This window comes from Malus domestica, chromosome 06 (assembly GCF_042453785.1).
Source record: "Malus domestica chromosome 06, GDT2T_hap1".
In the NCBI taxonomy this organism is placed as follows: Eukaryota; Viridiplantae; Streptophyta; class Magnoliopsida; order Rosales; family Rosaceae; genus Malus; species Malus domestica.
In genome coordinates, this window is record NC_091666.1 from 12,994,865 (window position 1) to 13,018,410 (window position 23,546).

Here is a 23,546-nt window from a genome sequence, read left to right on the forward strand (position 1 = left end):
TTACTAGATATGCACTCAATTTTCACACAGATTTTCTAACTCCACACCCTATACTAGTCATATGTGAGAAGATTGATGTAAATATGAAAACGAACGCTCACATATATGTATAACAAAGAAAGCATTTTCGGGAGTTAATAAGCATTTTAGATATGATCTCATGAATGGAATGCTACTACTTAGATGCGAGAACCAGGGATATCATATGCTCATACCAGTTCCAAACTCCACATATTGAAACACATAACAATCAAGATGGAAGCAAAGGGTTGTAACGGGGCTAAGGTATTGGCTAACAAAGAAAGGTAAGGATAAACAAACATTCTTAAAGAATAATAAGCAAAGTAATGAAATTGACATTTAGAATTCACTTTTGCATGCAAAAAAAAACGATTTTGAAACACAAGGGGAAGACTCATGCAACACTTAGGGCCAAATTCAAGCTTTTTGGACCCTTTCTTCAACAACCAACACTTAAGAGCTCATTTTCACATCTTTTTCAACTCTTTTTCATACTTTTCACATTTTTTTCTTCATTTTTTCTTCATTTTTTCTTTTTCTACGAATTTGTCTCTTTTCTTTTTCTAACCCGTGCCCTTCTACTTCTTTTGGCACACAAAATTTTCCTTCCCCCACACTTAGTTTTCTGCACAATGTTGATCAAAAGGAATTCCCTCTAAGTCATGCTTTATTATCCTTTAAGAACAAGGGTATGGATAGTCCTAATCTAGGCTAGGTAAGGATAATGTGGCTAACAACAAAATAGGCTAAATAAGGTTCAAAGGGGCTAATCCTACAAAAACAAATGCATGGGTTGAAGGCTTTTTGGCTCTGATGATAACTACTAAGCAACTTCATCTTGTTAGTTATGCTAATCAATTTTTTATGCTTTGAATGAAATAGGTATGAGTTCTAATATTTGGATCTATAATGATGACACGCCTTCTAAGTAGCAACCAAGCAAAGAATGATGAGATCATGCAACGACTTTAGAAAACAACAAATTCACAGATTATTAACTCTCCAAATAAACGTTTAGGCTCAAGTCTCACAGGGTTGTAGCATTAGTTTGAGTTCCTTCCTTCAAGCATGTTACAAAAACTGATTTTTTTCCTTTTTGATTACATGTGAATTCATAAGTTATAACCACAACCAAGCATAAACCAAAGAGTAAATCAAACGTCCCTTCATGTTTATAACTCTCTTTAATAGTCATGCAATTAAAAACCGAATCCTCATCATTGTGTTGGAAGGTACTCTACGACACAAACAAACAAAAACAACTTTAAAACGACTCTTTTTTGGGTTTTTTCAAAACTTTTTCTATTTTTTTCTTCAATTTTCGGATTTTCTGGTAAAGCCACATAAAAACACATCAAAACATTCTAAAAACACTTAAAAAACAATGAAAAACAACCTTTGAAATGTTAGGTGGTAAAATCCTACGAATTTTTACATAAAAACACTTTGTTTACCCCCCCCACACTTGAACCAAACATTGTCCTCAATGTTTCAAACATAGACTCACACAAAAACAAGCAAATAACACAACTAGCAAACATGACAAATATGGCAAAGTAAAAGCAATAAGGAGTAGGGTTTAGAAACGCAAATCTGATTATGATGCCGGAGCTTCCTAGGTCTTCTTTATTCGCATGGGTTGCCTCCCAAGAAGCGCTTGCTTTAACGTCTTCCAGCCGGACGATGCTTCCAATCAAGCTGGAATAGGGCCCACGGGTTGGAGATTGACTTCCCCCACGGTTTCCTCCTCAAAAGGTGTGAAATATGGCTTCAAACGATGTCCATTGACTTTGAACTCTTGTTGCGTCTTCAGACTTTGAATTTGAACTGCACCATGCGGAAAAACATTAGTAACAATAAAAGGTCCAATCCACTTAGAACGCAACTTACCTGGAAATAACCGAAGGCGAGAATTGAAAAGTAGCACTTTCTGCCCGATAGAGAACAAGAGTTCTCGTAAGCTTCATTCCTAACTTCCTCAAGCTCATTCAATTGCAGTTTCCTATGAAGACCTGCGTCATCAATGTCCATATTAAAGGTTTTGATAGCCCAATGTGCTTTGTGTTCCAATTCAACCGGAAGATGGCATGGTTTCCCATAAATGAGCCGAAATGGGGACATTCCAATTGATGTTTTGTAGGCCGTACGATACGCCCATAATGCATCATTCAAGCGCAAGCTCCAATCTTTCCGGTTTGGCCCTACGGTCTTCTCCAAAATCTGCTTGATTTCTCTATTGGACACCTCCGCTTGTCCACTTGTTTGAGGAGATAAGGTGTTGCCACCTTATGCGTGACACCATATTTCTTGAGTAGCGCTTCAATGGTACGATTGCAGAAATGAGAGCCCCCATCACTTATAAGTACCCGCGGCATTCCAAACCTTGCAAAAATGCTAGTCTTAACAAAATCTGCAACCACTTTAGAATCATTAGTACGGGTGGCTCTTGCTTCCACCCATTTCGAAACATAATCAACCGCAAGTAGAATATAAACAAAACCATGAGATGAAGGAAAGGGACCCATGAAATCTATGCCCCACACATCAAAAATTTCAACATTAAAGATGGGACTTTGCGGCATTTGGTCTTTTGGTCCTATACTTCCAGTTCGTTGACAACGATCACATGCCATGCAAAAAGTTCTAGCATCCTTAAAGATAGTAGGCCAATAAAAACCACATTCAAGTACTTTACGTGCAGTCCTTTGAGTGCCAAAGTGACCTCCGCATGCATAAGTGTGACAAAAGTTTAAAATAGATTGAAATTCAGAATCATGCACACATCTACGAATGATTTGATCAGAGCAATATTTCCATAAATACGGATCATCCCACACATAATTTCGTGCATCATACTTAAGTTTATCACGTTGGTTTTTATTGAACTCACTTGGAATGACTTTAGATGCTAAATAATTAACTAAATCCGCATACCATGGCATACTAACCTCAATGGACATCAATTGCTCGTCCGGGAATGTCTCTGGGATCGGCACAACCTCTTCTTCATGCACCAAACGGCTCAAGTGGTCAGCCACAACGTTCTCACTTCCTTTCTTGTCTCGGATTTCGATATCGAACTCTTGGAGAAGAAGCATCCATCGAATAAGCCTTGGTTTAGCCTCCTTCTTTGTGAGCAAGTACTTCAACGCTGCATGATCAGTGTAAATTATGACTTTAGTACCAAGTAAATACGAACGGAACTTATCTAAAGCAAAAACAACGGCGAGAAGTTCTTTTTCCGTTGTGGAATAGTTCAACTGAGCATCGTTCAAGGTCCGAGAGGCATAATAGATGACGTGTGGCTGTTTGTCCTTCCTTTGTCCCAAAACAGCGCCTAGAGCATAATCGGATGCATCGCACATAAGCTCGAAGGGAATGCTCCAATCTGGTGGCCGAATGATGGGGGCCGAAGTTAGCATCTCTTTGAGGTGCTTGAATGCCTTTTCACACTCCTCGTTGAAATCGAAGGTCACATCCTTTTGGAGAAGTCGGCATAGGGGTGTGGAAATCTTCGAAAAATCCTTGATGAATCGCCTATAGAATCCTGCATGGCCCAAAAAAGAACGAACCTCTCTAACCGAAGTTGGAGAGGGTAAGTAGCGTACAAGATCTATTTTTGATTTATCAACTTCAATTCCCCTTTCAGAAACGATATGCCCTAAAACGATGCCTTGTTTTACCATAAAGTGACACTTTTCCCAATTTAAAACAAGGTTCGTTTCAACGCATCGTTTTAAGATTAATGTGAGATTTTCCAAGCACCCATCAAACGAATCGCCAAAGACACTAAAATCATCCATGAATACTTCAATAATCTTCTCAATGAAATCGGAAAAGATACTTACCATACATCGTTGGAACGTGGCCGGTGCATTGCATAATCCGAATGGCATGCGCCGGTAAGCAAAAGTACCAAATGGGCACGTGAAGGTGGTCTTTTCTTGGTCGTCCGGAGCTATGACAATTTGATTGTATCCCGAATAACCGTCAAGAAAACAATAAAAAGAATGACCGGCTAACCTTTCTAACATTTGATCGATGAATGGTAGTGGAAAGTGGTCCTTCCTTGTGGTGTTGTTGAGCTTCCTATAGTCAATGCATACTCTCCAACCTGTTTGAATACGGGTTGGCACAAGCTCATCCTCGGCATTCTTCACCACAGTAACTCCGGACTTCTTCGGGACAACTTGAACCGGTGAGACCCAACGGCTATCCGAAATTGGATAAATCACTCCACAATCGAGAAGCTTTATAATCTCCTTTTTCACGACTTCCATCATCGGATGGTTGAGCCGGCGTTGAGCCTCTCGAGTTGGTTTAGCCCCCTCCTCTAGAAATATGCGATGCATGCATGTTGTAGGGCTAATTCCCTTAATATCGGCCAATGTCCATCCAATGGCTGTTTTGTGCTCTTTCAACACCCGAATCAACTTTTGTTCCTCTAATGCCATGAGTGATGAAGAGACAATGACGGGCAACGTCTCTTCATCTCCCAAGAATACATACTTTAAATGATCCGGCAACGGTTTAAGCTCAAGAACGGGGGCCTGAATCACAGAAGGTAACAACGTATTAGTGGAAACGGGAATTGGAATTGGGTTAGAAGGCTTACCATGATGTTGGGGCAATGATTCCAAGGCAGCCACAAGCTCGGCATGCTCCTCCTTAGGTACGGCCAGATTGGGCTTTATGCCAAGTCCTTGTGCTATCGTCGTTTCAAGGGGATCGTCTTCCAACATATCAAGATAATCCTGCGCCAATTCATCCAATATATCAATAGAAAAACAAGAATGATCATCTTTAGGAAATTTCATAGCTTCAGAAATGTTAAAGTTAATAATCTCCCCATCAAATTCCATTGTCAACGTCCCTTTGAACACATCGATCTTGGTGCGTGCTGTTTTCATGAAGGGCCTCCCAAGTAGAATCGGCAATGGGGTGACATTTGGTGAGTCCTCCATCTCTAAGACATAGAAATCTGCTGGAAATATCAAGTTATCCACCTGCACCAACACATCTTCCAAAACTCCTTCCGGATATGCATTAGAACGATCGGCTAATTGAATTATAACACCATCGTTTTTAAGCTCTCCTAAGTTCATGGATGCATATATTGAGTATGGCATGACGTTAATTGAAGCTCCTAGATCTAACATAGCATGTTCAAATTTAGTATTGCCTATAACACATGGAATTGTAAAACTACCTGGATCTTTGCATTTAGGAGGTAGTTTTCTTTGCAAAACAGCGGAAACATTCTCCCTTACCTGGACCACCTCTTTGTTCGAAATTCTCCTTCTTGTTGTGCATAATTCCTTCAAAAACTTGGCGTACCTAGGTACTTGCTTAATTGCGTCAAGAAGAGGTATATTGACTTGCACTTTCCGAAATGTCTCCAAAATGTCTTTCTCGGTCTCCTCCTTCTTGGATTGCTTCAACCTGCTAGGAAAAGGCACGTTTAATGGAATAGAACTAGACAAATTCGGTTTTGAGCTTACCTTGGCCGAATTATATAGGTTGGAAGTGCAAGATGGTTGCGGCAAAGGATGTTCCATCCTTGCCGTGGTTGAGGTTTGGGGTTCTTCTTCAAACGATAGCTTTTCATCCTCTTTTTGACTTGAATTGGATGCTTGGGGTTCGGTTCCAACTTGTTTGCCACTCCTTAATGTAATTGCTTTGGCGGTTTCGAATCCCCCTTTTGGATTTGCAACGGTTGAACTAGGGAGTCTTCCTTGGTCTCGAAACTGTCCCATAAACTCGGCAATTTGCCCCACTTGCTTCTCTAACTGGTCCACCTTTTTGTCCCTAGTCTGCATGCCCTGCGCCATAGAAGTTAGTAAATTAAAAATTTGATCATTATCAATAGAAGAACCTGATTTTTGGGCGGGTTGTGCTTGGGTTTGATTTGGTGCAAACGGCTTTTGATAGAAACCCGGGGGTTGTTGCCTAAACGTGCTTTGTTGTTGGCCTTGTTGGGGTTCTCGCCATTTGAAATTTGGATGATCACGCCAACCGGGATTGTAGGTGTTAGAAAAGGGATCATTCCTTTGTTGGTATTGTTGCCCAAAGCCCACGGCATTGAGGGTCTCCCACCCTCCGTTCTCGATCAATTGTGGGCATTTGTCCGTAGGGTGTCCTTGCATGGAGCATACGCCACACGCACTTACATTTTGAACTTTTGGCCCTTCCACAACCTGAGAAAGCAAAGTAGTAAGGTTAGCCATTTGATTTTGAAGTTCGGTTATGGCACTTACCTCATTCACTTGGTGTTGCCGTGGGGTGCCTCTTTGTCCAACACCTTCGTATTGTTGAGCGTTTAATGCTCGATTGGCAATCAATGTCTTTGCTGCCGTAGGGGTCTTGTCCACCAAGGCTCCTCCCGCCGAGGCATCTAGCATTTGTCGTTCGATTGGTAGAAGTCCCTCGTAGAAGTATTGTAGAAGAAGCTCCTCCTTCATTTGATGCTGTGGACAAGAAGCAACAAGTGATTTAAAACGTTCGTAATATGTAGGAAAAGACTCACCTTCTTCTTGTTGAATTCCACTTATCCTTTTTCGTAGGAGGATGACTCGAGAAGTTGGGAAAAACTTCTCCAAGAAAGCTCTTTTCATGCTCTCCCAAGATGTGACCGTTCCGGGAGCTAATTCATATAACCAATCTTTCGCCTTTTCCAGGAGAGAAAAGGGAAAGGCCTTCATCTTCAATATACTCCCGTCGACATTGATTGGAGTCATGCTTGAACATACCACCTCGAATTCTTTCAAGTGCTTGTTAGGATCCTCCATGGACAACCCATGGTACTTCGGAATATGGTGTAACAAACTTGACTTTAGCTCGAATTCCTCGGTCTTTCCTTGAGCAGCCGCCGGATATTGAATACATAGAGGTGCGGCATTGTCCAATCCCGAAGCCGAGAGCTCCTTGATTGTACGATTGTCTTGTGCCATGGCTGTCTCAACTTCACCCACTTGTGCCGTGGGTTCCTCTTCCTCAATCTCAACTTCGACTTCTGAATTTGAACTTGATTCACTAGGTTCTGGATTCTTCCTCTTTCGTCTCAACTCTCGTTCAAAATCGTCGTCAAAGTCCAAGATGTGTTCACGAACCGGATGAGAGCTGCGAGTCATAAACTAGTACCTAAAAACACAAAACAAAAACAAAGTAAAAATCTGGACTCAAATCAACAAATTGAAATAAAACAATCCAAGGGATTAGCAACTTTGCTAACCCCGGCAACGGCGCCAAAATTTGATGTGAAAATTATGTTGACACTCAAATTAACCCTGTTTTTATCAATTGTAGCAAAGTATGTAAGTAGGGATCGTTCTAAACCGGGGATTAGGAGGGATTGCAAAATCACTTGAAAACTGACTCAAATACGTAAAAACAAGTTTAAAACACTAAACTAGACTCAAAGAATGCAAAACTAAACTTTAAAACACCAAAACAAACCAAAAGACTCAAAACAGCCCAAAAACACTCAAAACTGCCTTAAAACCTCAATCTGGGCAGTTTTGAACACTAGACACAAACTTGGACGAAAATTGGTTTTAACTTGACCTAAGACACTTAAAAACACAAACTAAAGTGATGTCTAACTATTATGACTCAACTAAGAAAAGGGGGATTGATTTTGGACGAATTTAACTTTGAAAACAGAAACTTTGAAAACAAACTTTGACAAAAACGTTTTGATGAAAATTAAGATGGTGAAAGGCTAGTTAGAAGGTTCCTTCTCCACACATGAAACATATGCATACGACTCGATTTCCAATTACTTTTTCAATAAACCATGAATGACAATGCCCCAAATTAACTAGATTGACCAATTAATTCTCAGATTTCCCTAGATTCATTGAATTGAATGGGATACGCATTACAACCAAATTATTCTTATCAAGGACCCTAACTATGGAATACGCATGATAGAGACACATATCAAAGATCATTAAGTTCAATGGAAATCATAAGCATTGACGAGGCATTCATAACTATGGGATACGCATGTTACTCTTGCCTAGGAATTACTTAACACAATCGTGACTAGCGACTTTTACTACTTATGAATATAAGTTAATAACGATTAGGTGAAATTCCCTTATACTCTAGCATCAAATTCATGCATGCGAACTAAGTATGCATCCTTAATTAACACACAAGAACAAGTTATCAATCAAATAGATAAGTAAACCACATTCACGATTCATGAAATCATAATTGGAAGAAATCAAGTCATATAAAACATATGATCATGGCTTTGAATTCCCCTCTAACTATAAAGAAATTAGTTCCTCATGTTCGCAAATAAACAAAGATAAATAAATTTAAACATTGAAACAAAGATAGAAAACACCTAGAAACGCTCCGACAATCCAACGTCTTGAATGGTATACACGGCTCCAAGTTGTCTTCCTTCTTCTCCTTGCAAACTCACGGCACAATGAGGGATGATTGGTGAATGGTGTAGTGAAAATCTAGTAGAGGGTGGTGAATGAAAGGGTGCGGCAAGGCCTTGTATTTATAGGCTTAAAATCCCCTCTCCTAGGTAGCCAAGGACAAGGTTTTAAAGGCCTAATCTGCATAGGATAATAACATACAATCCTATAAGGAAAACAAGTCAAAAACCCAAAGGGATTGGGAGATAAGGTGCAGCACAAAGAGTGTGAAAAGATAAGGTTTCTAGAAACCAAAATCCCAAAGGAAATAGGTGAAAACTCACGGCAAGAAGGATGGTTTCTAGAAGGAAATACAAGGCAGATTTTTAGGCTTCTAGAAAGGTTCCTAGGCGCCATTTTTGTAGGATAAGATTAGGGTTTCTAGAAATCTGATTTTAAGCATCCTAATCTAGTTAGAAACCCTCCTAAGTGGCTGAAATGTGGATAGTTTAAGATTAGGATAAGATAGGATAGGATAAGGTTTGTTTGGATAAGATAAGCTAAGATAAGGTTATGGATAACGTTTTGGATAAGATCCTTCTCTTGAGCTGATTCATTGGCTTTAATTCTTCTTCTTCATGTAGGAAACCTTGCTTGAGTAGGAAACTTCATTCATCTAGGAATCCATCTTCAATTAGGACTCCTACATTGATTAGGAATCCTTCTTCAATTTGGAATTCTTCGTTTAAGCCCTTTCCTTCTTCAACTAGGAAAATTTGTATCTTCAATTCTTCAACTTTGAAACGCCTTCCTAGCTTCATCAATTCCTCAAATTCGTCCATCCCTTGTGCTTCATGTGCATGAACTTCATTCTAGCCCAATTTTGCTCCAAATTGCATCCTTTTGCTCACTTTGTCTCTAAAACCTGAAAACACATGAAAATAGCTTAAAAGACTAACTTAACTAAGAAAACATAACATAAATGCATAAGAACTAGCTAACTAAGGCGCATAAATATGCTCCTATCAATGTCCTTTTCAATCCAAGCTCACATTTTGCTCCAAAAGCTCCAACTTGCATCATTTCATGTAATATGTCCCTTTAACCTGAAAACACATGAAAGTAGCTTAAAAGACTACTTTAACAAAGAAAACATAACAAAGATGCATAAGAACTAGCTAACTAAGGCGCATAAATATGCTCCTATCAGGTACCTCTATCATCATATCTTCAAGAGTTACATCTTTATAAAAGACAACAAGATACAAAACTTTTTCATAGCACCCCAATAGTTTGTTTGTGGTAGGAGCATATTTATGCGCCTTAGTTAGCTAGTTCTTATGCATTTATGTTATGTTTTCTTAAGTTAGTCTTTTAAGCTATTTTCATGTGTTTTCAGGTTTTAGAGACAAAGTGAGCAAAAGGATGCAATTTGGAGCATTTTGGAGCAAAATTGGGCTAGAATGAAGTTCATGCACATGAAGCACAAGGGATGGACGAATTTGAGGAATTGATGAAGCTAGGAAGGCGTTTCAAAGTTGAAGAATTGAAGATACAAAGAGTCCTAAATGAAGAAGGATTCCTAATCAATGTAGGAGTCCTAATTGAAGATGGATTCCTAGATGAATGAAGTTTCCTACTCAAGCAAGGTTTCCTACATGAAGAAGAAGAATTAAAGCCAATGAATCAGCTTAAGAGAAGGATCTTATCCAAAACATTATCCATAACCTTATCTTAGCTTATCTTATCCAAACAAACCTTATCCTATCCTATCTTATCCTAATCTTAAACTATCCACATTTCAGCCACTTAGGAGGGTTTCTAACTAGATTAGGATGCTTAAAATCAGATTTCTAGAAGACCTAATCTTATCCTACAAAAATGGCGCCTAGGAACCTTTCTAGAAGCCTAAAAATCTGCCTTGTATTTCCTTCTAGAAACCATCCTTCTTGCCGTGAGTTTTCACCTATTTCCTTTGGGATTTTGGTTTCTAGAAACCTTATCTTTTCACACTCTTTGTGCTGCACCTTATCTCCCAATCCCTTTGGGTTTTTGACTTGTTTTCCTTATAGGATTGTATGTTATTATCCTATGCAGATTAGGCCTTTAAAACCTTGTCCTTGGCTACCTAGGAGAGGGGATTTTCAGCCTATAAATACAAGGCCTTGCCGCACCCTTTTGATGTGAAAATTACTTGACACACAAATTAAACCCTATTTGTGACAATTGTAGTAATGATGTAAGTAGGGATCGTTCTAACCGGGGATTAACTAGGGGTGCTAATCTAATACAAATCAACTTAGGAACACAAAAACTAAACTTCAAGACTCTAATTAGACTACTAAGATTCAAAACAGATTTGAAACACTCAAATCTGCCCAAACTGACTAAAACAAGTTAATTGACTCAAACAGCAACTAAGACAAGATTTGGACGAATTTTGGTTTCCTAACGATCTAAAATACCTAAAAACATATTCTAAGACAAGTTCTAAGTAAAATGACTCAAAGAAATAAGGTGGGATTTGATTTGGACGAAAATAACTAAATGGACAGAATGTAAATTAAAACAGATTGTAAACTAAATGTGATGAATCAATGGGTGAGGGAATGGCTAAGGGGTACTTCCCCACACATGAAATTTATGCAACGTAAATCGATTTCCAGTTATCAATTCAATAAGTTATGAACATCGACACTCCAAGTTAATTAGGTCCGCTTAAATTAACTTTCAGATTTCCCTAGAATCATTGAATTGGATGAATACGCATCGCAAACAAATTATTCCTAACAAGTTCTCTATATGAACAGCATGATAAAGATACAAGTTAGAATCATTACGTTCCTTGGAAATCATAAGCATCGACAAGGCATTCGTAACTATGAAAAGCATGATACTCTTGCCAGGAATCTACTTAACACGATCGTGACTAGCGACCTTCACTACTTGCGAATATAAATTCATAACGATTAGGTGAGACAAACTTATATCCTAGCACCAAATTCAAGCATGCAAATTAAGCGTGCACTCTCAATCAACATACAAGAATAAGTTATAAATCCAACGGTTAAGCAAATTGTATTCACGACTTAGGAAACGATAACTGGAAGTAATCAACTTATTTCACATAAATAAACATGGTTTCGAATACACACTTCGCCAAAACGAATTTAGCCAATCATACTTAAAGCAAAACAAAGATTACATGAATTAGACATTGAAATATAAGATAGAAAACACCTAAAATCGTTCAACAACTCAGATTGAAGTGCCAAACAATTTGTAGAGAATCTGTCCTCCTTGTTGCTTGCGGCAGATTGTATGGTGATGCTTCTTGGATTGTTTTGATGACGTAGAATGGATTATGGAGGGTGTAGGGGCACGGCAAGGCTTGGGGATGGTGTATGGGTGTTGTGTGGAAGGTGTGGAGATGAAGAATGGTGGTAGAAATCGGCTGGAATGAAGGAAAGGTGCGGCAAGATGGGAAATAGGGTTTTGGACGAATTTCTGAATACGGAGAGGGTGGTGTTCGGCCAAGGGAGGTAAAACACATATATATAGGCAGCCAAACCCTAAAGAAATCAGGTTAGACAAATGGGCTAGGGTTTAGGTGCGGCCAGGGTTAGGAAATCCACCAAAAACTAGGGTTTCTAGAACATTAGGTGCGGCATGGGCTTAGGGTAAGTAATCAGATTTTTTTCATGTGAACAAGGCCTAGGTGCGGCTGATTAAGTGGGCTAGGGTTAGGGTTAGGTGCGGCATAGGTCCAAGAGGCAAAGATGGGTCATCCAAAAGCCCAAAGCCGAGAATAGAAACTCTCGAAATTGGAAACCTCCAAGAATAGAAACTTCCAACTTTAGAAACTTTGGTTTCCAATTCCGAATTCTTAGTTCATCACTTTCATTTCTTCATTCTTAAGCTCCTTTGACCTTCAAACTCGTCCATTCCTTGTGCTCCATTTGCATACACCACATTCCAGCTCACTTTTTGCTCCAAAAGCTCCAAATTGCATCATTTCGTGTAATATGTCCTTTAACCCTGAAAACACATGAAAGTAGCTTAAAAGACTACTTTGACGAAGAAAACATAACAACAATGCATAAGAACTAGCTAACTAAGGCGCATAAATATGCTCCTATCAAATTCCCCCACACTTAGCTTTTGCTAGTCCTCGAGCAAAACAAACAAAAGAAAGAAAACAAAATGAAACAAACTAACCAAAACAAAACCTAAACCTTCCAACGTTTGCCTCAGGGATTTCCAATGCACATGACATGTTAAAGATTGTTATCCCCACAGATTTGAGTCATCTTTACACAAGCATATACTTAATTAAAGCCTCCACGTACTAGTTCACATTTAACCAATTAAAACATGATTTTGAATGTAGTAACATGCCTTAGAGAATTTGCTCAATTCCTTACTAGATATGCACTCAATTTTCACACAGATTTTCTGACTACGCACCCTATATTAGTTATATGTGAGAAGATTGATGTGAATATGAAAACGAATGCTCACATATATGTATAACAAGAAAAGCAATTTCCGGAGTAAATGACATGTTTAGATATGATCTCATGAATGGAATGCTATTACTTAGATGCGAGAACCAGTGACACCATATGCTCATACCAAATTCAGACTCCACAAATTGAAACACATAACACTCAAGATAGAAGTTACGGGTTGTAATGGGGCTTGGGGTATTGGCTAACAACGAAAGGATAGGGAAAACAAACGTTCTTTAAGCAATAGTAAGCAAAATAATGAAATCGTACTCAGAATTCCCATTAGCAAAATAATGAAATAGTGAAAATTAACTTAACACACAAATTAAACCCTATTTGTGACAATTGTAGTAATGATGTAAGTAGGGATCGTTCTAACCGGGGATTAACTAGGGGTGCTAATCTAATACAAATCGACTTAGAAACACAAAAACTAAACTTAAAGACTCTAATTAGACTACTAAGATTCAAAACAGATTTGAAACACTCAAATCTGCCCAAAACTGACTAAAACAAATTAATTGACTCAAACAGCAACTAAGACAAGATTTGGACGAATTTGACAAAACTTATGACTCAAAATACTTAAAAACACCAAAGAGGACAGATTATGAAGACTCAAACTTAACAAAATATGGGGGAATTGTGTTTGGACGAATTTGAACTAAATGCACAGATTGTAAATTAAAACAGATTGTGAACTAAATGTGATGAATCAATGGGTGATGGAATGGCTAAGGGGTTCTTCTCCACACATGAAATTTATGCAACGTAATCGATTTCCAGTTATCAATTCAATAAGTTATGAACCTCGACACTCCAAGTTAATTAGGTCCGCTTAAATTAACTTTCAGATTTCCCTAGAATCATTGAATTGGATGAATATGCATCGCAAACAAATTATTCCTAACAAGTTCTCTATATGAACAGCATGATAAAGATACAAGTTAGAATCATTAAGTTCTTTGGAAATCATAAGCATCGACAAGGCAATTGTAACTATGAAAAGCATGATACTCCTGCCATGAATCTACTTAACACGATCGTGACTAGCGATCTTCACTACTTGCGAATATAAATTCATAACGATTAGGTGTAACAAACTTATATTCTAGCACCAAATTCCAGCATGCAAATCAAGCGTGCACTCTCAATCAACATACAAGAATAAGTTTTGAATTAAACGGTTAAGCAAATTGTATTCACGACTTATGCAACGATAACTGGAAGTAATCAACTTATTTCACATAAATAAACATGGTTTTGAATACACCCTTAGCCAAAACGAATTTAGCCAATCATACTCAATGAAAAACAAAGATTACAAGAAGTAGACATTGAAATATAAGATAGAATACACCTAAAATTGTTCAACAACTCAGATTGAAGAGCCAAACAATTTTCATGAACTGTCTCCTTCTCTTCTCCTTGCGGCAGATTGGGGGAGGATGATTTCTGGGGGGTTTTTGTGATGTAGAATGGATTATGGATGGTGTGGGGCACGGCAAGGCTTGGGGGTAGTGTATGGGTGTTGTGTGGAAGGTGTGGAGATGAAGAATGGTGGTGGAAATCGGCAGAGATGGAGGAGGACTGGTTTCTGAGGTTGTGGATGGGTTTTGACGAATTTGGGAGAGTGTGTGGCTGAATGGAGATGAAGAATGGTGGTGGAAATCGGCAGAGATGGAGGAGGACTGGTTTCTGAGGTTGTGGATGGGTTTTGACGAATTTGGGAGAGTGTGTGGCTGAATGGAGATGTTTGTGGCTGCACAAACATGTTTATTTAAAGGGATTAGGAAATTAAAAACCCTAGACTAATTAGGTAATCAGGAATTAAGTTTAAAGCTTCTAGAATTAAGGAAACAAATCAGAAAATTAAAGGAAATAGCAAGGGAAATTCGGCTAGGGTTAAAAACACAAAAGGAAAGTGTTTTAAAGCCTAGAATCAGGAAATAAGAAAGAGGAAATACCAAGGGGGGTGCGGCAAGGGTTCAAAAAAGGTGCAAGAAATGTGTATTTGATGTCCTAGAATGCTTAGGAAGTCTTCATAATTGCTGGAACTTTTAGGGACAATTAGGAAAAATCAAACCAAAGTAGGAAACCTTGGCTTAACTTTCCTACTTCAAGTAGGAATCCTTGTTGGAGGAGGAATCCTTGTTCTTCTAGGAATCCTCATGTGATTAGGAATCCATCTTCAATTAGGAATCCTTCGTTGATTAGGAATCCTTCGTCGATTAGGAATCCTCCTTCATGTAAGCACTTTCCTACTTCAACTAGGAAACCTTGTTCAAGTAGGAATCATCATCTTCAAGTCTTCAAATTCGTCCAAACCTTGGCTCCAATTATGTGATAATCATTCCAAGCCCAATTTTGCTCCAAAAAGCTCCAAAATGCATCTTCTTGCATCCTTTGGCCTTAAAACCTGAAAACACATAAAACTAGCTTAAAAGACTACTTTAACTAAGAAAACACCATGGAAATGCATAAGAACTAGCTAACTAAGGCGCATAAATATGCTCGTATCAAATTCCCCCACACTTAGCTTTTGCTAGTCCTCGAGCAAAACAAACAAAAGAAAGGAAACAAAACGAAACAAACTAACCAAAACAAAACCTAAACCTTCCAACATTTGCTTAGGGATTTCCAATGCACATGACATGTTAAAGATTGTTATCCCCACAGATTTGAGTTCTCTTTACTCATAAGCACATACTTAATTAAAGCCACTACTTACTAGTTCACAAGTAATCAATTAAAACAATGCTTTGAATGTAGTAACATGCCTTAGAGAATTCCCTCAATTCCTTACAAGATATACACTCTATTTTCACTCAGACTTTCTAACTCCACACCCTACACTAGTCATATGTGAGAAGATTGATGTAGATATGAAAACGAATGCTCACATATGTGTTTCACAAAGAATGCAATTTCTAGAGTTAAGAAGCATGTTTAGATATGATCTCATGAATGGAATGCTACTACTTAGATGCGAGAACCAGTGACACCATATGCTCATACCAAATTCAAACTCCACAAATTGAAACGCACAACACTCAAGATTGAAGTTAAGGGTTGTAACGGGGCTAGGGGTGATTGGCTAACAACGAAAGGTATGGATGGTCCACGACTTTTTCACTTATTTCATACTCTTTTTTTTTTTTTTCTTTCCACAACTTTTTCTTTTCTTTTTCCACGAAATTTTTTTTTTTTTTTTCTTTTTTTTTTCACTCATGCCTTATTTCTTTTCTTGGCATATCAACACACACATACAAATTCCCCCACACTTGTTTTCTGCCATACATTAATCAAAAGGGATTCAATTTGAATCATGCTTTACTATGCTTCAAGAACAAGGGTATGGATGGTCCTAATCTAGGCTAGGTAGGTGTAATGTGGGTTAACAAAGACAATGGCTAAACAAGGCTCAACGGGGTTAAACCTAAACATATAATGGAGTAGGGCACACGGCTTTTTGGCTAAGGTGGTGGTCACTACACAACTTTATCTTGAATATGTGTTATGCAAATCAATAACATGCTTTGAATGAAATGGGCATGAGTTCTAGCATTTGGAACTAAATGATGAAACGCCTTTTAAGTAGCAACCAAGCAAGGAATAATGAGATCATGCAACGACTTAGAAAACAAAGAATGCACAGAATTTAGCTCTCCAAATAAACGTTTAGGCTCAAGTCTCACAAGGTTGTAGCGTTAGTTTGAGTTCCTTCCTTCAAGCATGTTACAAAAACTGATTTTTTTTCTTTATGATTGCATGTGAATTCATAAGTTATAACCATAACTAAGCATAAACATAGAGTAAATCAAACTTTCATCCATGTTAATCACTCTCTTTAACAGCCATGTAATTACAAACCGACTCCTCATCATTGTGTTGGAAGGTACCCTAAGACACAAACAAACACACAAAAACAACTCTTTTTGGGTTTTTAAAACAAATTTTTCAAATTTTTATGTGATTTTCGGATTTTTATGTTAACACACATTAAAACACACCAAAACTGCTTAAAAACACTTAAAAACAGCAAGGAACAAGTCTCCAAGTTAAGGGTGATAAAATCCCACGAATTTGCATCTAAAACACTTAGTTACCCCCCCACACTTAAATCAAACATTGTCCTCAATGTTTCAAGCATAAAACAACACTAAACAAAAAGAAACACACAAACAGCAAGTAAATAACAAAACTGGGCAGATTAGAAACAAGCAACAAAGTGAAGGGTTTTAGGAACGCAAATCTGGAATTGGAGTGATTCCTTGGTCTTCCTTTGTTGAATTGCATGGGTTGCCTCCCAAGTAGCGCTTTCTTTTACGTCTTGCAGCCGGACGAAGAACATGATCATGCCCCATTGGAGCCCACGGCATGGAGTGGGATCTCCTCCACAACCTGCCCCACAAAGTTCTTGTACATTGCATCCTTGAACGGAAATGGATAGTGATGTTTGTTGATGGGTGCGTTGTGTTGCCTAAGGTTCATGTTCATGCGCCCACCATCGGGGATTTGCTTGGGTACCTGCACCAAAGAAGGGAACCAACTATCAACTTTAATGGGAATTGGATTTGGACTAGGTGCCTTACCTTGGTGTTGTGATGAAGTGGCAGCAACATGAACTTTTTTCCTCATGGTGTTCTCGGCCACATTGGGTATCTTAAGGGCAGTGGCCGTGGGGTCCTTATGCTCTACTCCAATTCCCTCGTCTTGCATGGCTCTTGATGCAACCTTTGTGTTAGGGGCTGAATGGTCCGTCCCTATCTTTTCTATTGTATCAATAACACAACAAGAATGAACAACGTTAGGCGTCTCAATGGATTCAGAAATTTTAAAACAAATCATATCACCACCAAATGCCATAGTTACTTCTCCTTTGGCTACATCAATCTTGGTTTGAGCCGTTTTCATGAAAGGCCGTCCAAGGAGAATGGGCAATGAAGGAGCATGATCCGATTCATCCATCTCAAGAACATAGAAATCCGCCGGAAAGATCAAATGATTAACATGCACCAAAACATCTTCCACAACTCCCTTTGGATATGCATTAGATCTATTGGCCAATTGTATGATTACACCATCATTTTTTAACTTGCCTAGGTTCATAGATGCATAAATTGAATATGGCATAACATTTATGGATGCACCTAAGTCTAACATGGCAGATTTGAACCTAGTATTACCAATGACACAAGGAATGGTGAAACTACCCGGATCCTTGCATTTAGGAGGTAGTTTACGTTGTATCATGGCAGACACATTCTCACTTACCTGTACCACTTCTTTCTCCCGAAAACGTTTCTTTGTTGTACAAAGCTTCTTCAAACACTTGGCGTACTTCGGGATTTGCTTGATTGCATCCAAGAGAGGTATGTTAACTTGAACCTTCCTAAATGTCTCTAGAACATCTTTTTCCTCCTCTTCATTCTTGAATTGCGCAAATCTGCGAGGGAAAGGAACATTGGGCAGATTAGTGTTTGAATTCACAACATTTGGAACAACATTACCTGAGGTGGAAGGATGGGAGGGCTTAGGTGGCTGCGGCATAGGTGGTACCACCCTTGCCGTGGGGTGTGATGGCTCTTCCTCCTTGTTTTGGGCAGATTCATGTGCTTTGCTTCCTACTTCTTTTCCACTTCTTAGGGTGATAGCTTTTGCAGATTCGAACCCACCCTTAGGATTGACTACCGTAGTGCTTGGTAACTTACCATTCTCACGAATTTGCCCCAAAAATTCTGCCATTTGGCCCATTTGCTTCTTGAGCTCATTAACTTCCTTTGCTTGGGTCTGCAATCCCTGCGCCATTGTGGTCAGTAATTGATAAGTTTTATCATCATTCATAGAAGTACCTGAGTTGTTTTGTGATGATTGTGCTTGAGGAGGTGGTTGTGGTGCCATTGGCCTTGGAAAGAAACCCGGAGGTTGTCGGAATCCACCTTGTTGGGCAGGTTGTTGTGCATCTCTCCATCTGAAATTTGGGTGGTCACGCCATCCTTGATTGTATGTATTAGAGAAAGGATCACCCCTTGGTTGGTTTTGATTCCCATAACCCACGGCATGGGCAGATTCCCACCCTCCATTTTCAATTAATTGAGGGCATTGATCCGATTGGTGTCCTCGAATGGAGCATACACCACAGATTGTAGTTCCTTGCGTTTTGGGGCCTTCAACAAACTGCGATAACATAGAAGTGAGGTTAGCCATTTGGGATTGTAACTCAGAAATAGAACTTACCTCATTTACATGATGTGACCGTGGGGTATCTCTCTGCCCAACACCTTCATATTGTTGTGCGTTGTGTGCTCGGTTCGCAATGAGAGTCTTGGCAGCCACCGGAGTCATGTCCACCAATGCACCACCCGCCGAGGCATCTAGCATTTGGCGTTCCATGGGAAGGAGTCCTTCGTAGAAGTATTGAAGGAGCAACTCCTCCTTCATTTGATGCTGTGGACAAGAAGCAACCAGAGTTTTAAAACGTTCATAATATGTTGGAAATGACTCACCTTGGCTTTGTTGGATGCCACTAATGCGTTTCCTCAAAAGAATGACTCTTGAGGTTGGAAAGAATTTTTCCAAAAACGCTCGTTTCATGCTCTCCCACGAGGTAACCGTCCCCGGGGCCAATTCATATAACCAATCTTTAGCTTTATCCATTAGAGAGAATGGAAAAGCTTTCATCTTCAAAATGTTGCCATCAACATTTACCGGCGTCATGCTTGAACAAACAACTTCAAACTCCTTCAAGTGTTTGTTTGGGTCTTCCATGGACAGCCCATGGTACTTTGGAACATGATGTAACAAGCTCGACTTCAATTCGAACTCTTCGGTTTTCCCTTGGGCTGCCGCGGGGTATTGGATGCAAAGAGGGGCTGCATTATCCAAACCCGAGGCAGAAAGCTCCTTAATGGTTCGGTTGTCCGCTGCCATCTCTTGGTTCTCCTCTACAACTCTAGCCGTGGGCTCTTCTTCCTCTTCAAATTCGTTTTCTTCGCAATGAGGTTCCGGGCTAGGTGGATTGGATGCTTGTTGCCTTCTTGTTCTTCTCAAAGTTCGCTCAAAATCGTCGTCGAACTCCAAAATGTTTGCTTGGACAGATTTGGAACTTCGAGTCATACACTTGTACCTAAAACAAGAAAACAAGAAACCAAGTCAGAAACTGAATTTAAAACAAACAAAAATAACACAAAAATAAATAACGAGGGATTAGCAACTTTGCTAATCCCCGGCAACGGCGCCAAAATTTGATGTGAAAATTAACTTAACACACAAATTAAACCCTATTTGTGACAATTGTAGTAATGATGTAAGTAGGGATCGTTCTAACCGGGGATTAACTAGGGGTGCTAATCTAATACAAATCGACTTAGAAACACAAAAACTAAACTTAAAGACTCTAATTAGACTACTAAGATTCAAAACAGATTTGAAACACTCAAATCTGCCCAAAACTGACTAAAACAAATTAATTGACTCAAACAGCAACTAAGACAAGATTTGGACGAATTTGACAAAACTTATGACTCAAAATACTTAAAAACACCAAAGAGGACAGATTATGAAGACTCAAACTTAACAAAATATGGGGGAATTGTGTTTGGACGAATTTGAACTAAATGCACAGATTGTAAATTAAAACAGATTGTGAACTAAATGTGATGAATCAATGGGTGATGGAATGGCTAAGGGGTTCTTCTCCACACATGAAATTTATGCAACGTAATCGATTTCCAGTTATCAATTCAATAAGTTATGAACCTCGACACTCCAAGTTAATTAGGTCCGCTTAAATTAACTTTCAGATTTCCCTAGAATCATTGAATTGGATGAATATGCATCGCAAACAAATTATTCCTAACAAGTTCTCTATATGAACAGCATGATAAAGATACAAGTTAGAATCATTAAGTTCTTTGGAAATCATAAGCATCGACAAGGCAATTGTAACTATGAAAAGCATGATACTCCTGCCATGAATCTACTTAACACGATCGTGACTAGCGATCTTCACTACTTGCGAATATAAATTCATAACGATTAGGTGTAACAAACTTATATTCTAGCACCAAATTCCAGCATGCAAATCAAGCGTGCACTCTCAATCAACATACAAGAATAAGTTTTGAATTAAACGGTTAAGCAAATTGTATTCACGACTTATGCAACGATAACTGGAAGTAATCAACTTATTTCACATAAATAAACATGGTTTTGAATACACCCTTAGCCAAAACGAATTTAGCCAATCATACTCAATGAAAAACAAAGATTACAAGAAGTAGACATTGAAATATAAGATAGAATACACCTAAAATTGTTCAACAACTCAGATTGAAGAGCCAAACAATTTTCATGAACTGTCTCCTTCTCTTCTCCTTGCGGCAGATTGGGGGAGGATGATTTCTGGGGGGTTTTTGTGATGTAGAATGGATTATGGATGGTGTAGGGGCACGGCAAGGCTTGGGGGTAGTGTATGGGTGTTGTGTGGAAGGTGTGGAGATGAAGAATGGTGGTGGAAATCGGCAGAGATGGAGGAGGACTGGTTTCTGAGGTTGTGGATGGGTTTTGACGAATTTGGGAGAGTGTGTGGCTGAATGGAGATGAAGAATGGTGGTGGAAATCGGCAGAGATGGAGGAGGACTGGTTTCTGAGGTTGTGGATGGGTTTTGACGAATTTGGGAGAGTGTGTGGCTGAATGGAGATGTTTGTGGCTGCACAAACATGTTTATTTAAAGGGATTAGGAAATTAAAAACCCTAGACTAATTAGGTAATCAGGAATTAAGTTTAAAGCTTCTAGAATTAAGGAAACAAATCAGAAAATTAAAGGAAATAGCAAGGGAAATTCGGCTAGGGTTAAAAACACAAAAGGAAAGTGTTTTAAAGCCTAGAATCAGGAAATAAGAAAGAGGAAATACCAAGGGGGGTGCGGCAAGGGTTCAAAAAAGGTGCAAGAAATGTGTATTTGATGTCCTAGAATGCTTAGGAAGTCTTCATAATTGCTGGAACTTTTAGGGACAATTAGGAAAAATCAAACCAAAGTAGGAAACCTTGGCTTAACTTTCCTACTTCAAGTAGGAATCCTTGTTGGAGGAGGAATCCTTGTTCTTCTAGGAATCCTCATGTGATTAGGAATCCATCTTCAATTAGGAATCCTTCGTTGATTAGGAATCCTTCGTCGATTAGGAATCCTCCTTCATGTAAGCACTTTCCTACTTCAACTAGGAAACCTTGTTCAAGTAGGAATCATCATCTTCAAGTCTTCAAATTCGTCCAAACCTTGGCTCCAATTATGTGATAATCATTCCAAGCCCAATTTTGCTCCAAAAAGCTCCAAAATGCATCTTCTTGCATCCTTTGGCCTTAAAACCTGAAAACACATAAAACTAGCTTAAAAGACTACTTTAACTAAGAAAACACCATGGAAATGCATAAGAACTAGCTAACTAAGGCGCATAAATATGCTCGTATCACTCTATCATGCGTATTCCATAGTTAGGGACTTTGATGAGGAATAATTTGGTTGTAATGCGTATTCCATTCAATCCAATGAATCTAGGGAAATCTAAGAGTTAATTTAAGCGGATCTAATTAACTTGGAACATTGTCAATCATCGTTTGTTGAAGTCATAACTGGGAATCAAATTATATGCATATGTTCATGTGTGGATAAGGAACCCTCTAACTAGCTTCTCACCATTCTATTTAATCAAAATCTGTTTTAGTTTGCTTTGATTTGCAATTTGTTTAGTTTTAATTCAATTTCGTCAAAATCAATCCCCCATTTATTTTAAAATATTAAATTAGTTAGAAATCAATTTAGTTTGTGTTTTTAAGTGCTTTGAGTCAAGTTATAGTCCAAATTCGTCCAAATTAGTGTTAGGTACTCAAAACTGCCCAGAAAGTGGTTTTAAGGCAGTTTTGAGCCTTTTAGTTGCTGTTTTGAGGTTTTAGTTTGTTTAGGTGTTTTAAACTCTAGTTTTACATTAATTAAGTCTAGTTTAGTGTTCTACATTATATTTTTTTTTATGTTCTTGAGTCAGTTTTACATTGATTAGCATCCCTAGTTAATCCCCGGTCTAGAACGATCCCTATTTGCTCATATACTACAATTGTCATCCATAGGGTTTAATTTGTGTGTCAAGTTAATTTTCACATCAAATTTTGGCGCCGTTGCCGGGGATTAGCAAAAAATTCTAATCTCCCTTTGTTTTTGTTCGTGTCTTTTACTTTTGATATTTGATTTAGTTTTCCTTCTTTGATTTTAGGTACTAGCGAAGCAAGAAATGGCAATTGCTAATATTCAAGCTCAAATAGTGAATCTTACTTCTCAATTGTCGCAATATGCCGAAAGGACCACAAGGCAAAGTGTCCCTACATTTGGTACGTCTTATAGGCAAGAATATCAAGCAAATCAACGGTCACAAAGAGGTTGGGAAAATGTCAATACCTGGGGTTATCAAGATCATAATCAATCAGGGAACAATTCGTTTTCCAACATGTACAATCCAGATTTGAGTGATCATTCAAACTCTATGTGGTGGGAATCTCAACAAGTTCAACACGAAGGATATTGGCAGCCATATGAGGAGTTCTATTCAAGTCCTACGCAGCCACCACAACCTCATATACAAT

At 38.7% G+C, this 23,546-nt stretch overlaps 1 protein-coding gene across 1 annotated transcript; it reads right to left on the bottom strand.

Annotated features, from left to right (window-relative positions):
• Positions 1-1,830: 1,830 nt before the first annotated feature.
• Positions 1,831-22,046, bottom strand: LOC139196809 (uncharacterized). The gene is made up of 9 exons (XM_070823151.1): positions 21,222-22,046; positions 19,049-20,039; positions 18,424-18,712; positions 17,441-17,685; positions 5,770-5,843; positions 5,406-5,463; positions 4,637-4,775; positions 1,912-2,033; positions 1,831-1,848 (listed from the first exon to the last, which is right to left on the bottom strand). Exons 2-9 carry the CDS (start codon positions 20,027-20,029, stop codon positions 1,831-1,833), a joined length of 1,926 nt encoding a protein of 641 aa, XP_070679252.1. The 5' UTR covers positions 20,030-20,039; positions 21,222-22,046.
• Positions 22,047-23,546: the final 1,500 nt, after the last annotated feature.

Bases quoted from the DNA above. Each gene is read 5' to 3' on its own strand.
- LOC139196809 (XM_070823151.1), bottom strand. From the start codon at position 20,029: ATGACTCGAAGTTCCAAATCTGTCCAAGCAAACATTTTGGAGTTCGAC. The intron at 5,464-5,769 runs GTTTCGAGACCA...TTTTCCTAGCAG, and splicing joins ATTGCCGAGTTTATGGGACA to GTTGAAGCAATCCAAGAAGG. The intron at 4,776-5,405 runs GTGCAAGTCAAT...GAATTGGCGCAG, and splicing joins TTTTGGAGACATTTCGGAAA to GATTATCTTGATATGTTGGA.